At 45.0% G+C, this 13,646-nt stretch overlaps 2 protein-coding genes across 2 annotated transcripts; both read right to left on the reverse strand.

Annotated features, from left to right (window-relative positions):
• Positions 1 to 334: 334 nt before the first annotated feature.
• Positions 335 to 2,919, reverse strand: LOC136483479 (protein Rf1, mitochondrial-like). Its single transcript, XM_066480565.1, has one exon. It carries the CDS (start codon positions 2,705 to 2,707, stop codon positions 335 to 337), a length of 2,373 nt encoding a protein of 790 aa, XP_066336662.1. The 5' UTR covers positions 2,708 to 2,919.
• Positions 2,920 to 3,740: 821 nt separating this feature from the next.
• Positions 3,741 to 10,918, reverse strand: LOC136483480 (L-galactono-1,4-lactone dehydrogenase 2, mitochondrial-like). Its single transcript, XM_066480566.1, has 6 exons — positions 10,184 to 10,918; positions 6,087 to 6,337; positions 5,807 to 5,989; positions 4,950 to 5,352; positions 4,256 to 4,393; positions 3,741 to 4,053 (listed from the first exon to the last, which is right to left on the reverse strand). The coding sequence occupies exons 1-6, from the start codon at positions 10,802 to 10,804 to the stop codon at positions 3,883 to 3,885; spliced, it is 1,767 nt and encodes a 588-aa protein (XP_066336663.1). The 5' UTR covers positions 10,805 to 10,918; the 3' UTR covers positions 3,741 to 3,882.
• Between the last annotated feature and the right edge of the window lie 2,728 nt (positions 10,919 to 13,646).

Below are 13,646 nucleotides of genomic sequence, written 5' to 3' on the forward strand. Positions count from 1 at the left end.
CACTCAGATAGAAATGGTGTAGCGACATACCAAAACCTAAATGAATACAACAGTTTCAAGAATAAAATTATTTTTTAATGTCAGTTCAATTTCTAAGCAAGAGAATACTTAGCAGATTCTTCGGTAAGAGATAGAAAGCAAAGATGTATTTGCATACAGAACACCAGGCCACCAGGAGCATTGAAATTTTGGGGTACCAAACCACAATATGTGGAACATATATTTTTCAGTGACTCATGATACAGGTTATGAGAGAATATTTCTCTAAAGAATTTCATCATTCAAAGCACACCACAGAGCATGGCCAAAAAACTGATTTCTTTTTTTTCAGCACTCACTTATTGGCTTCATTGACAAAACGATACTTTTCAGGCAGGGACTTTGCATGATGGTGATAATCCTTCCTCGAGAAAAGTGATATAAGAATGGAAGTAGTGGAAGCCTCAAGTGAGAAGTTCTTCTCATCAAGCTTGGATAGGTAAGCCCCAGCCCTACTTATGTCACCTCCATGCAACAACCTCCTAACTACAACATTTAACATACGTGAGTTTGGAGCAGTACCATTCTTTTCCATTGCTGAAAACAGACCATCGAACTCCTCAAGCGACCCTTCTTCTATGAGACTTTCTGCTATTAAGCGGTAGGTCACAACATTCGGAACCAAACCATAAGTAGAGATAGTAGCAAACAAATCCATGGCATCTTCCCTTCTGCCACCTTTGAGCAAAGCACCAATCATAATGGTGAATGTAACAATGTTAAGTTGAATATCCTTAGAACACATGCTCTGAAACATTTTGAATGCTTCATCAACACAATTGTTTTTGCACAGCCCATTCAGAATTATGTTGTATGTGTAAATGGGCCACTGTTTTCCACTTTTAATCATATTGAGGAAGAGTTGCTTTGCTTCAGAAAATCTACGAGTCTGAAACAAACCATGCAGTATAGTATTGTAAGTCACAACTCCAGGCGTAAATCCCTTCCTCAACATTTCTCGGAAAAGAGAATATGCATTCTCTATCATGCCAGCTTTACAGAAGCCATTAAGCAATGTATCATAAGAAAAAATGTCAGGTTTCAAACCAACTGAGGCCAAACCGTCAAGTAACTTTGCCGCTTCATCAATTCTACCAGCTAAGCAGTGGCCATCTATTAATGTATTGTATGAGATAACATCAGGCTTCACACCCACGCATACCATCGAGTCAACGAGCCTTCGGGCTTCCATAATCCGTCCTTCTTTGCATAAGTTACACAATATTGTGTTCAAGAACACGATGTTAGGGTGAATCCCTTGATCCAACATTTCAAAAAATAATTCCTCAACCTTCTCCCATTTGTCAACAGTGCAAAGTCCATAAACAAGGGAGGTAAAAACTACAATGTTAGGAGTCACTCCTTCATTGATCATCTGATTGAATCGGAGCACAGCATCATCCACTCTTCCCAACTTGCAAAGTGCATCTATTAATGTTGCATAACTGACAACATTTGGACTCAAACCTTGCAGCTTCGTTTTGATAAATATAAGCATCACTTCATTTATCATTGCCTTTTTAGCATATGCACAGATCACAGTGTTGAAGATACGATGATTAGGTGAAATACCATTTGCTACCATCAAATTTAAGATATCATGCATTTCAAAAAGAGCTCCTTTGGTACCATATCCATGAAGCATAATGTCATAGATAGTTACATCAGGTTTTATGCCCTTCCTAACCATAGAATCAAAAAAAATTCTAGCTTTACTGCAATGTCCATTCTTGCATAGATAGTCCAGAAGCAAACCATAAGTAAAAACATCTGGCTCAAGACCACATGCGAACATTTCTTTGAGCCTTTGAACCACCTCATCCCACTGTCCTATTGACAGGTATCCATGGATGAGACAATTATATGTTACATTGTTTGGATTAGCACCTTTATCAATCATCTGCTGAAAGACACCCTCGGCCCTGTCAACCGTTTGAGCTTTGCATAGGCCATCAATGATTAAATTGTATGTCACAACATTCGGTGGAACACCCATTTCAAGGAATAGGCTGTAAGCTTTATCCACCTGACCCTCACTAAAGAAACCCTTGATGACGGTGTTGTATGACATCACATCTGGTGGGCAGCTACTACCTTGACCATCAGCCATCATGTGGAGCAGCTCAAGTGCCTCCTCAGCTCTCCTTCCATCGCATAAACCTTTGAGAAGTATGCTATACGAAACTACGTCGGGCTTGCATCCAACTTCGGGCATTCGATGGAGTAATACGTCCATGGCCTCGTCCATCCTCTTGGCGTCACATAGGCCCTTGAGCAGTTGACTGATGGCTATGTCATTCACCCTCCAGCCCGTCTTAAGGATGAGGCCAAAGGCGGCGAAGCCATGCTCCAGGCGGCCCATGCGGCAAAAGCAGCCAATGAGGATGCTGTAGGTGGAAAGGTCGGGAGCCACCTTGTTGGAGCAGTCACGGAGTATTCGGTTGAAGCGGGAGACAATGAGCTTGGATGGCGACGAGCATTTTGCGCGAGACACAAGGCTAAGCAACTGGTTCAAGGCACGAACCGAGGCAGGCCTGGCGTGCAGAAGCAATTCGTCGAACAGCTTGAGCGCGTCATGGAGGCCGAGGTTCCCCGACCTGGCACGGCCTATCGCGGCGCGCTCCAGCTGCAAGCACCGGTCGTGGGCGGTGCTCATGCGGCGGGACATGCCGACGGGCGACGGAGCGAGGGTAATGTGGCCCAGCGTCAGCGAGGAGAGGCACGGACGGCGCCGCGTCAGCCTCCGGATCGGCGAAGCAGAGCAGGCGAGCAGCTCGCGTGAGCTGGGAGGAGCCGCGAGTGCTGTGAGTGGTTGAATTGGTGCAGGTGCTGGAACGTCGTCGTCGTCGGCGGCGGCGGCCACGGCGACGGCGTGGTCGCGTCAGCCTCCGGATAGGTGAAGCAGAGCAGCTCGCGTGAGCTGGGTGCAGCCACGAGTGCTGCGCCGTGGCGTAGTTGACTCTATGAGGGCAGGAGCTGGAACGTTGGGCGGCGGCGGAGGGCTGGGGCAGGCGGGCGGCGGGTTGGGAGCAAGCCGGCGACGGGCGTTGGCCAGGAGGCTTTTTCTGTCTTGGAACTGGAAAGCTTTTTTTTTTCTATTTGCTCCGTGACATTCGCATCGCGTGTTCGTACGGATGGATAGGGGCGTCCATGGCATGTTCGTGAACTCGAGAAGGCCGTTTTTATACTAACCAGAAAAAAGTTGTTAGGCTCAAAAAAAAAAAAAAAGAAAAAAGTTATTGTGCCGTGTAGCATTACGTATTATTCTATTGGATTTCATGATTTTTTTACTCAATTTATGTTTTGCGACATGAGTCATTTCCCCTTTTTTTTTTCTTTCACTGATTTCTTTAAAAAAAAGAAAAAGAGGAAAGAATATGTTAAAGTTACCTGATAGTCAGGCCCATTCGTTAATAAAAAGGTAAAAAAAACATCTAAATGCGAGGTTTTGTTTTGCAAGAGCCACACGGCTGATTTTGCATCCTTTTCAGGCTCTTAGAAAAAATAGTTGAACAATCCTGTGCTCCTACTGCAAATTTGCTCATCTGTCAAAAGAAAACTAACAGAGAATTTACAGATTTGATGGTTGATCGCTTGGATGATCCCATTTTTCAGGTGTCCTCAGTCAGAGGACGAAATTCACACAGGGAATAACTGTGTCAGGAACAGGATTTGCTTCCGGTGCTAGCTGCTGCCACAGATTGAATCATCAATTTGTTTCCTCTACTTTATTTCGAGTGACAAATCCTAATCACCATCTCATTTGACAGGATCATAGAATCATGATAGGAACAGTGTTACAAACGAAGTTATGTGCCCTTGCTCTATGCTCTTTAACACGTGCTACTTTGTTTGGTGAACAGGCTCCAACACTGGGAACAGCTTCTCTAGCTTCGCATTTGAGAGAACCTTGTGGGGGTCCAGCTCCATACGTGCATTGTTATATGCATCCACAGGGAAACGCTTCCTAAGTCTGGCCTGGACTTCAGCAAGTTCGTCCTTGTCTTTTGGAACCTAGGAAGAATGGAGACAGAATAATCACCAGCCATGAAATTTATTTGCAAATAAATAACTAAACCAGGTATCCGTGCAAGTGAAGAGGTCATACTTTTGAAATTAACCAGACTGATGCTATTTTCACTTGTGCAGCCTAGGGAACAGGAATAACACAACCAATGTCTGAATAAATCTATAAACTAATAGTAAAATTTGGTACCTCAATTTTGGCCCAGTGTTCATAGGCAGAATAATCATCCCAGAGACTTTGTGCCAGGCTCCTGTAGTTGAAGAACTCCTCTGTAATTTCCTTCCTTTGGCGAGCATCTGTTGTTGGCAAGTACATTATAATACCAACCTGCATGGATACCAGTAAGTTGGTCACCGAGACTATACATAACTGGTGTAAAATGGAACCATGTTGCAAGACGAGCCTTGCATATGATTTATTTGAAGATGCAGGAGGTGAGCTCTCCAAAGCAGTTAAGAGTTGGAATGTGCAACTGTTTCGGAATATACGTGATTGTCTCAGAAACATGAGAAAGATAACAACATACATACAGTAGAACAATTTGGTACTATCATCTATACTGAAGAAAGGATTTCCCATTGTATTTGTCAGAGTAGAGGAAGCAAGTGAGCAAGTGATGCTACTATATTTAGCAGAAACTATCAGAAGAGAGTAAAGGACACAATCGAATTGCAAAATATCACATTTTTCCAATCAGGCGAACCGAATTTAATTACCAAAATATTACTTTTTTGAACCAAATTATAAGCAAAGAAATCAATACAAACAAATTAGTATGAGTTGCAAAAGAGCTTTTAGGTAGGCGATTACAAGTGGCAATAGCAGCACACAGATTAAACATACAGAAAACAAAAGAACTATTGGACAAGAACAAATTAATTACCCATGAAAATATGTCTTCTTCTTCAGAGCTTGATGCTGGGCTCATTGGGCTCTTGCTGCGGGCTGTCCAACGCTGCTCAATAGGTCCAGGTGCGGGTATCTCTTCCTTTTCAATCAACCGCAGCAGCTTATCTATATAATCAAGATCCTTCATACTTGGCTTTGCTAGGGTTCCAGTGGGGAAGCAGTTTTCAGAAACCCACTGCTGCCCACCACAATCAAAGCCCAGTATTTCATCACTCCAGCCCATGCGATACCCTTCTGACTTCTTCCAATACTCAGCTTCCGCTTTATTGATTTTCATCACATGATCTTTATCCAGAGGATCAAGAGCAAGCAGCTTGTCCCTCAGCTCAGTAAATGAAAGTGTATCTATGTCTGGGTCATTACTTTCTGCTTCAGTTCTGAAAAGCATCTATAAGGTGGCGTAAGTGAAAAAACAAACAAATATATTGCAGAATACAGCTACAAAATTCTGCAGAAAACTAAATAATTTCATAATTTACTTCATTTGAGTAGAATGGCAACAACATTTGAGTATCCTAGTTGACTGTATAAACCAATATATCTGATTTTCAGTGCATATCGATTTAAAGTACAGGAACTGAATGCTCAAAGGTTCTATGTCTGTATACTAATTAACTAGCTAGAAGCCACAAAAGCCCAACTTACACTTCTTGCGTCACCTTTTTTTAGTGAAAACTGGAATCACCACTTATTTCTAAGCAAGAGAATATTGAGCTGATTCTTCGGTAAGAAAATAGAAAGTAAAGATGCATTTGCATACAGAACACCAGAATAGCATTAGAATCTATTAGAAGGCTAAGAAGGGTATCAAACTGTAACAAGTGTACGCACCTATATTTTTTCAGTGACTCACGATAAAGGTCCCGAACATGCTGTAAAGCTTCATCCTTTCCATATTTTGATCCCAACTTTGGGGTTCTCCACTTTGAGGGAGGATTGCATTGGACAACAACAACCGTGTCAGTATATGGAATCCACAAGTACTTAATATGTTTGTTTTCTGAGAGCCACTTCCTGCAGAAGGGGAGAAAGGAGTAAATCTGAGGATGTTACAACTGCATAGGAAAACCAATTATAAAGCTACATAAAGATTGGCACCAAGAAACATTACTTGTGGTTTTTCTTGACTTCATCTGCATTGGAAACGAATGTATGTTCCACAAGCTGGTGTCTTTCTGCACATTGCAGGGTAACTTCTGCGACGACGCCTACGCCGCCAAGTCCACAGCGAGCAAGATAAAATAACTCAGGATCCTTCTCCCTCGATAACTCTATTGTCCCTTTGGCAGGGGTAACCAGTTTCATGCTGATGACTTGCTCATCAACCGGAGGTAATGTTGCACCAGTGCCATGGGCACCAACCTGCGTCCAATCATGAAAAGAAGTATACAACCATCAACTGATTAAGCCTGAACTCAGTACGCAAGTTACAATTATGCACTTTGTAAAGGAATACTAGGACCCGCTACAATTGGAGCACTTGAGCACTCAGGCATTAGATGAGAAGAACTTTCTCGATATAGGAAATGGTAGGAAAGAGTAACTACTGGTAAAATGAATATCAGCTTCGAAAACATTAATTTCGATCCCCTGAAGAGGCTATATGATGATACAAGTGATTCTAGACAATCTTGAACATTTCACTGAAGCTGTTAATCCAATATCAAACATATCCAGGGGCGGATCCACCTATCTGGCAAGCTGTGGCGGGTGCCACACCTGCCAGCCACCAATTCATGCATGTATCTTGGCCTCAATAGCAATGTTTTCAAGTCGTCTAGTCGAACCTAGTCGCCATGGGACCGACCAGGCGACTAATCGCGATTACTCGTCGACCAGTCCGATTAGTCTAGCAGAGTGGATGGCTTATCTTTCCTTTGGAACCAGAGAATAGCAGAGGGACAGCAGTACAGCACAGCAAGCAACCTAGCGGTCTAGCAGAGAGCCAGAGAGGCTGTAGAGTGAGGGATGGGGGAGGAGGGAAGAAGATGGAGAGGGGAAAGGCACATACCGTCGTCGGAGCAGCTCATCACGAAGACCGCGGCCACTTGACCTGGCAGAGGGCGCCGTTGGCTTCACAGCTCACCAGAGAGGAGAATAGCGTGCGAGGGAGGGGAATCGCGCGCGGGAAGGGGAGGAATCGCGCGCGGGAGGCAGGAAACACGCGCGTGGGAGAGTGGAGGCGCGCGGGGAAAAATTGCGGCCGCCCTGCGTTTGCCACCGTGCCTGCGTGCCTCCGGTGTTTTGGGGTGCCTATTCTAACCCTAATAGGCCAAATTGGAAGCCCAATAGGCCACATATAGGCCCGGTTGAACAGACCCAAAAAAACAGAGCAACCACACTGGTCGTCCATGGCCTAGTCGGACGACTAATCGTGATTAGTCGTCGACTAATCGGACGACCAGCTTTCTGGTCGAGCTAATCGAGTCGGACCTCCTAATCGAACACCAGGGACCGATTAGGACGAGTAATCGTGATTAATCGCGATTAATCGGACGACTTGAAAACATTGCTCAATAGTGCAGCATTAGCAATTAACGCTTGAGAAAGAATAGTTCTACTTGTGCCAAACACATTGACGATAAATTCTTGTTGCTGGGAGACCATCAAAGACGACGTCACGGCGGCCATAAATAATTTGTTCCAACTGAACTCCCAGGGCTTCGAACTCATGAACTCGGCGAACATTGTCCTACTCCCCAAAAAAGAAGACGCACTGCGGATCACAGATAATAGACCCATCAGTCTTATCCACAGCTTTGCAAAGATCTTCTCAAAGCACCTGGCCAACAGGCTTGCCCCTCTACTCAACTCGTTGGTATCCAATTGTCAGAGCGCGTTCATAAAAAAGAGAAGCATCCATGACAACTTCTTATATGTCCAGACCACAATACAAAAATTGCACAAACAAAAAACCCCGTCCCTCTTCGTGAAGCTAGACATCCATAAAGCTTTTGACACGATCAATTGGAGCTACTTAATGGAGGTACTGCAGGCCCTGGGCTTCGGGCCTCGTTGGCGCGAATGGGTATCCATCCTTTTCCGTACGGCCACTTCGACGGTGTTGCTAAATGGCCAACAAGGACCTAAGTTCAGCCACAGTAGAGGGGTTCGCCAAGGCGACCCCCTATCGCCCATGCTCTTCATCCTCGCCATGGATCCCCTGCAACGGCTGCTGGAGTTAGCCACACAACAAGGAATCCTCGCTCCCTTGCCTTCGGCTGCAGCAAGGTGGAGGATCTCCATGTATGCAGATGACGCTGCCATTTTCATCAACCCCATAAAGGATGATCTGGAAGCTATCAAAACAGTCCTCCAAGCATTTGGGAATTTCTCAGGCCTACACATAAATTTGCAGAAAAGCTCAATTCACCCGATTAGGTGTGACGAACTGGATTTGGAGCACATCCTGTCTTCTTTTGCGGGGAATCAGAGGTGACTTCCCTTGCCGGTATTTAGGGTTGTAGCTGCACTTCCGAAAACTTCGAAAAATTCATGTGCAACCTCTTATTGAGCGCATTGGCCAGAGACTGCCTGGGTGGAAAGGGAGATGGCTGAATAGAGCAGGTCGCCTCACTCTAGTCTCCTCGGTCCTCTCGTCCATGCCGACCTACCACCTGACAGTGTTCCCCCTTGCAGTTTGGGCTAGGAAGAAAATCGACAAAATCAGGAGATCATTCCTATGGAAAGGTGAAGAAAATGCACATGGAGGCCACTGTCTCATGAACTGGCCAACAGTGACAAGACCCAAAGACCCTGGCGGCTTGGGGATACCGGATTTAGAAAAATTTGGGAGAGCTCTTCGCTTACGATGGCTCTGGCAAGATTGGGTGGAGAAATCCAAACCTTCGGCGGGCGCGGACCTACCTTGCAACGAGACCGACCGGCTGCTCTTCAACCTATCAACCAAGGTCACGGTCGGTGATGGCGCAAAGGCACGCTTCTGGCACAATAGCTGGCTGGAGGGCGAGGCCACTAAATATTTAGCACCACATTTGTTTGAGCTGATTAGAAGGAAAAACAAATCGGTCCAACAGGAACTTCGAAACAACAGTTGGATCCGATAGCTAAGAGGCAGAATCACCACCACCGTCCAAGTTGAGGAGTTTGTCTCCCTTTGGATAAGGCTCCAAAACATCCAGCTGACGCCGGGAGTTCGTGACACCATAGTTTGGAGATGGACTGCTGATGCCTCTTACTCCACCCGTTCAGCGTATAGGATCCAGTTCAAAGTTCCTATAGCGAATTCCGTAATGACCTCATATGGAAAGCGCATGCAGAGAACAAAGGTAAAGTGTTTGCTTGGGTCCTGGTGCGAGAAAAAATCCGAACGACGGATAATCTACAGAAGAGGGGCTGGCCTCATCATGATCAATGCGCCCTATGTAATGGACCTTTGGAAACATGCCTTCATCTATCACTCCTTTGCCCTTTCACCAAGGCGGTGTGGAGTCAGATTCTTTCATGGGAGCACTTTGATGTACAGTTGATCCACCCAACTCAAGACCCACATCATCTGAAGTCATGGTGGGAAGGGGCAGCAGCCAAGATAGTGAAAGAAGAAAAAAGGTGCTTCAACGGAATGGTGATCTACACGTTGTGGAACATATGGAAGGAAAGGAATAGGAGAATTTTTAACAACACCCACGAGTCGGCAATGCAGGTGGCTTTAAGGGTAAAAGAGGATATCGAGCAAAGAAAGAGGGCTTTAGCTTGGGAGGGGGCAATATCACAACACAAATTCTGTAATCTTTTTGGGGGTCATGCCCATTTTTGCTCTGTACATAAACCTCTTTTCCCTATCTTAATTGAAGTGCAGAGCTCCTGCCATTATGTTAAAAAAAAAAACTCTTGTTGCTGAGCAGACATCACAATGTTCTTGGCCTACTACTACTTGCCTGAACTGCCGACCGGCTGCACATCTGCACCCTGCGTGAGTGGAGTGTGGTGCCGCAGCAGCCTAGCGGAGAAGCATGCAGTAGTCAAGCAATGTGCCAAGCTGTGCCAGGCCTCGGTTGGGAAGATAATAAGTGAAAATTGACTAATCCTAATTGCTATGACAATTGTGATGTGAAGTAATAATTAGATTAGTGAATGAAAGGAGGCAATGCAACAATATGATGCACCGATTTAGCAAGATGACATCGAAAGTGTGAAACCTAATTAGATAATGATTCGGAAATAAGAAGGCTGATGTCTTTAACAGACCTGAGTGAACCCTCCGACCTGCTGCTCCCGAATGGACGCAAAGTTCTGCAGCGTGAGGCCATGTTCCCGGAGCGCGTCGACGAGCTCCGCGACACGTATCCCAGCCTGCACCGTGACGGTCTTCTTCTTGGCGTCGACGTCGAGCACCTTGTCCATGAGGGCGAGGTTGACCATCCCGGCGCGGGAGAGCGCGATGCCATTGGGGGACAGGCCGGAGCCGAGGGGCCTGAGCTTGCGGCGCTCCTTGTGTGCGGCGGCGAGCGCGCCCTCGAGGGCCGGGAGCGAGTCCGGCTGGAGCAGGACGCGGGCGTGGACCTCGTGGGTGCCGCTCCAGTTGGAGACGGCGTGGAGGTCCTCCGGCAGCGGCGCGTACCGGAACGGCACGGCCTTCTTGTGCAGCGCGTCGGCGGGGAGCGGGAAGGAGTAGTAGGTCGTGGCGCCGCAGCCGAGGAGAAGCAGCGCGTAGCCCGCGTACTTGCGGAGCTCGGCGTCCGAGGAGACCGGGGAGGGGGCGGAGGAGAGGGCGCGGAGGAGGTGATGGTGGTGGTTGTGGTGGTGGGCAGTGGGGATGCCGCCGCTGCGGCGGCGGAGGAGGAAGCGGGAGAGGAGGAGGTGCCGCATCGTGACGTTCGGTGGCGCGGCGAGGGGCAGCGAAAGGCGGCGTCTCGGTGACGTGGTGGAGGCAGTGGTGGGCGGTGGAGGGTGGACGGCGCCGGCAGCGGCCACCGCAGCAGATCGCGATGGGCGGGGGTGGGATCCTGTGGAAATGATTAGTTGCGATTGATGGGCTCTTGGCCCATGCGACCCCAACGTACGCACGCACGCGGCCCGATTTCGATCAACCAGCCCACGGAGTTAGAGAAAGGAGTGGCCTTGTTTTTCTTTGCATTGTCCCAAGGCTAACCAAGCCATGCTATTGACGTCCGAGTGATATTTGTGCGGTAAGCACCCTTGGCATCACATTACGAGTATATATGGTTCCGTATATACGGTGGCGGATCTAAGATGAAAATATAGGGGGCTTAAGTTCACACGGTCTTCAACCTCAACTCAACGCTCAAGCTCCTTCTTTCCATCCTTCAATGGCAGAAAAATTTAGAAGGGGTTGAGGGGGGCTCCACAGGCTCAGCCACACCGCCGCTGCTATATATGGTTCACCGGACCGACCTTGCCCTTAGAAGAAGTTTAAAGTGTGTGAACCTCTTCCCTCCTTCATCCTAGGGCAAGCTCTTGCACATGCTATATGTGCCGGGCTTTTTTTTTCTCCCTACTATGAACATTTCCACTATATGAATTCTCGCTTTAGTTAAGTTTCAAAATCAAATATTTACCATTTTTTACATTTAATTTTTGCTACTATGCAAGCATGAGAAGGAACATTTTCACTATATAAATTCTCACTTTAATTAAGTTTCAAAATCAAATAATTACCGTTTTTTATATTTCATCTATGCAACTGTGCAAGAACGATAAGGATTTTCTTTTCCACAGGCCTTCCTTACTCCATCTGTCGCTCACTGTATTTATGGATGTCATTTCACAATATGAACTCTCAGTTTAATTAAGTTCATAAATCAAATATTTACCATCCTTTTTATACTTCATTGATGCAAATATGCAAGTATGACTTTTCCACTAGCCTTTCTTACTCGGTTACTCCATCTATCGCTCAATGCATTCCTCGGATGCACATTTGACAATATATGAATTCTCGCTTTAGTTAAGTTTAGAAATAAAAATACTTTCTATCCTTTCTCTTATAAAGCTAAACCCCGCTAGAGATTTCTCTCAATATGCAAGCTATCTACGTCAACAATCCACTAGAACTTATAATTATAGCCAACCACTAGAGATTTCTCTCAACATGTAAGCTATCCACATCAACAATCCACTAGAAATTGCAATTATAGCCAACTAGCACATGTAATTATGATAGTTATCTCTTTATCCACTAACATGCATTTAGTTGTCAAAATTGATGTGTCAAACCATTCACCAAAATTAATTTAAGATAGTTTCATTCGTATAACTATAAATATAAATAGTCTAATTTCTTTTTAAATTATCTAGAATCCCCGCAGCAACACGCGGGGTATTCTCCTAGTTCACATAACTATGCATGCACGAGTAGGATTTTTCTTGACCTTTCTGACTCTGTCTATCCCTAAGATGCTTGATTTTATTACTAAATTATTCTTTCAATGATATGTAATTTGTAAACTATGCCCATATAAGCAAAATGCACCTATAAGGTTGCTTCATCAATCTTAAGATCCCTTGGATATGTCATGTTTTCATGCCAACGTATGAGTGTGTGCATATAAGTTTCTTTGTATGTCTTCTGAAGAAAAAAAAAAGCTTCTTTGTATGTACTATAGTTTAAGGCAGTGCAGGTTTCACCGTTCCTGTTTCCAAGACTTTTAGGTGTTTGAAGCACTGTAAACAAATTTTATTCTCATTAAGCTTTTATCATCTATCTCTTCATTTAAACTATGTCATGCCAGCTTATTTATGTTCATGAAACTCCCATTGAGATTAGTCTTAGGGTTGGAGAGAGATAAACAAATAAATTATATTTTCTCACACCGTGGCAACTTATAGGAATACACTTATTAACGAGGAGTACTCGCTACATTCATGAATAAATCAATCCCTAGAGTTGTCTTAAGTCAAACTTTTAAAATTTAACTGAATTTATTGAAAAGAGCATCAAGGTTTATGACACCACATTATCATTAAATACATCATAAACTATATTTTTATGATGGTTTGGTTGTACTTCTTTCTATAAATTCGGTAAATGCAAAAAAATAACTTAAGACGACTTAAGAAATTGATTTATTTAGGGACAGAAGAAGCAGTATATAAGAAACAGCAAAAAAACTTAAAGAAAGTTTTTTGCCTTAGCAAATGGATATACATAGACCCTGACAAAGAAAAAAATTCAGAGTTCCTGGCTCCGACACTGCTATCAAATCAGTGACAAACGCCGGTGCAATGCCCTCCGTCCTTTGTCACACAGACACGACCTAGGCAAGCTCAAGAATTTTCCACATGGTGTACTATGTGTACTGCCACAAAATAAATCGTCACCATAATTATTCTACATAAGTGCATGCTGGGAGAGTCGAAGATTCCCACAAAAACACTCTGGTAGGTACAGAGGGTAGTCACACAAGAACAAAAAGATGATTGCTCCAGACGCAGACTGACGATGGTCTTTTGACCTTGAACCAGAGCGGCGATGTATGTGATGTACAATTGCTGCGAACTCCAGTGGAAAAGAGCATGTATCAGATGGAACGAAAATGATGCTTAGATGGAGACAAGGATCTGGGCAGGTAAGTGCAACAACACGGCATTTGCAAATGGCGATGCGCGTGAATGAACTTGCAAACAATGGAGTCGTCGAGCGAGTCAAGACAAAGCGACAAAACGTCACTGCCAGTGAGCTCCCACTCCC

The sequence above is a fragment of the Miscanthus floridulus genome, chromosome 9 (assembly GCF_019320115.1).
Source record: "Miscanthus floridulus cultivar M001 chromosome 9, ASM1932011v1, whole genome shotgun sequence".
NCBI lineage: Eukaryota > Viridiplantae > Streptophyta > Magnoliopsida > Poales > Poaceae > Miscanthus > Miscanthus floridulus.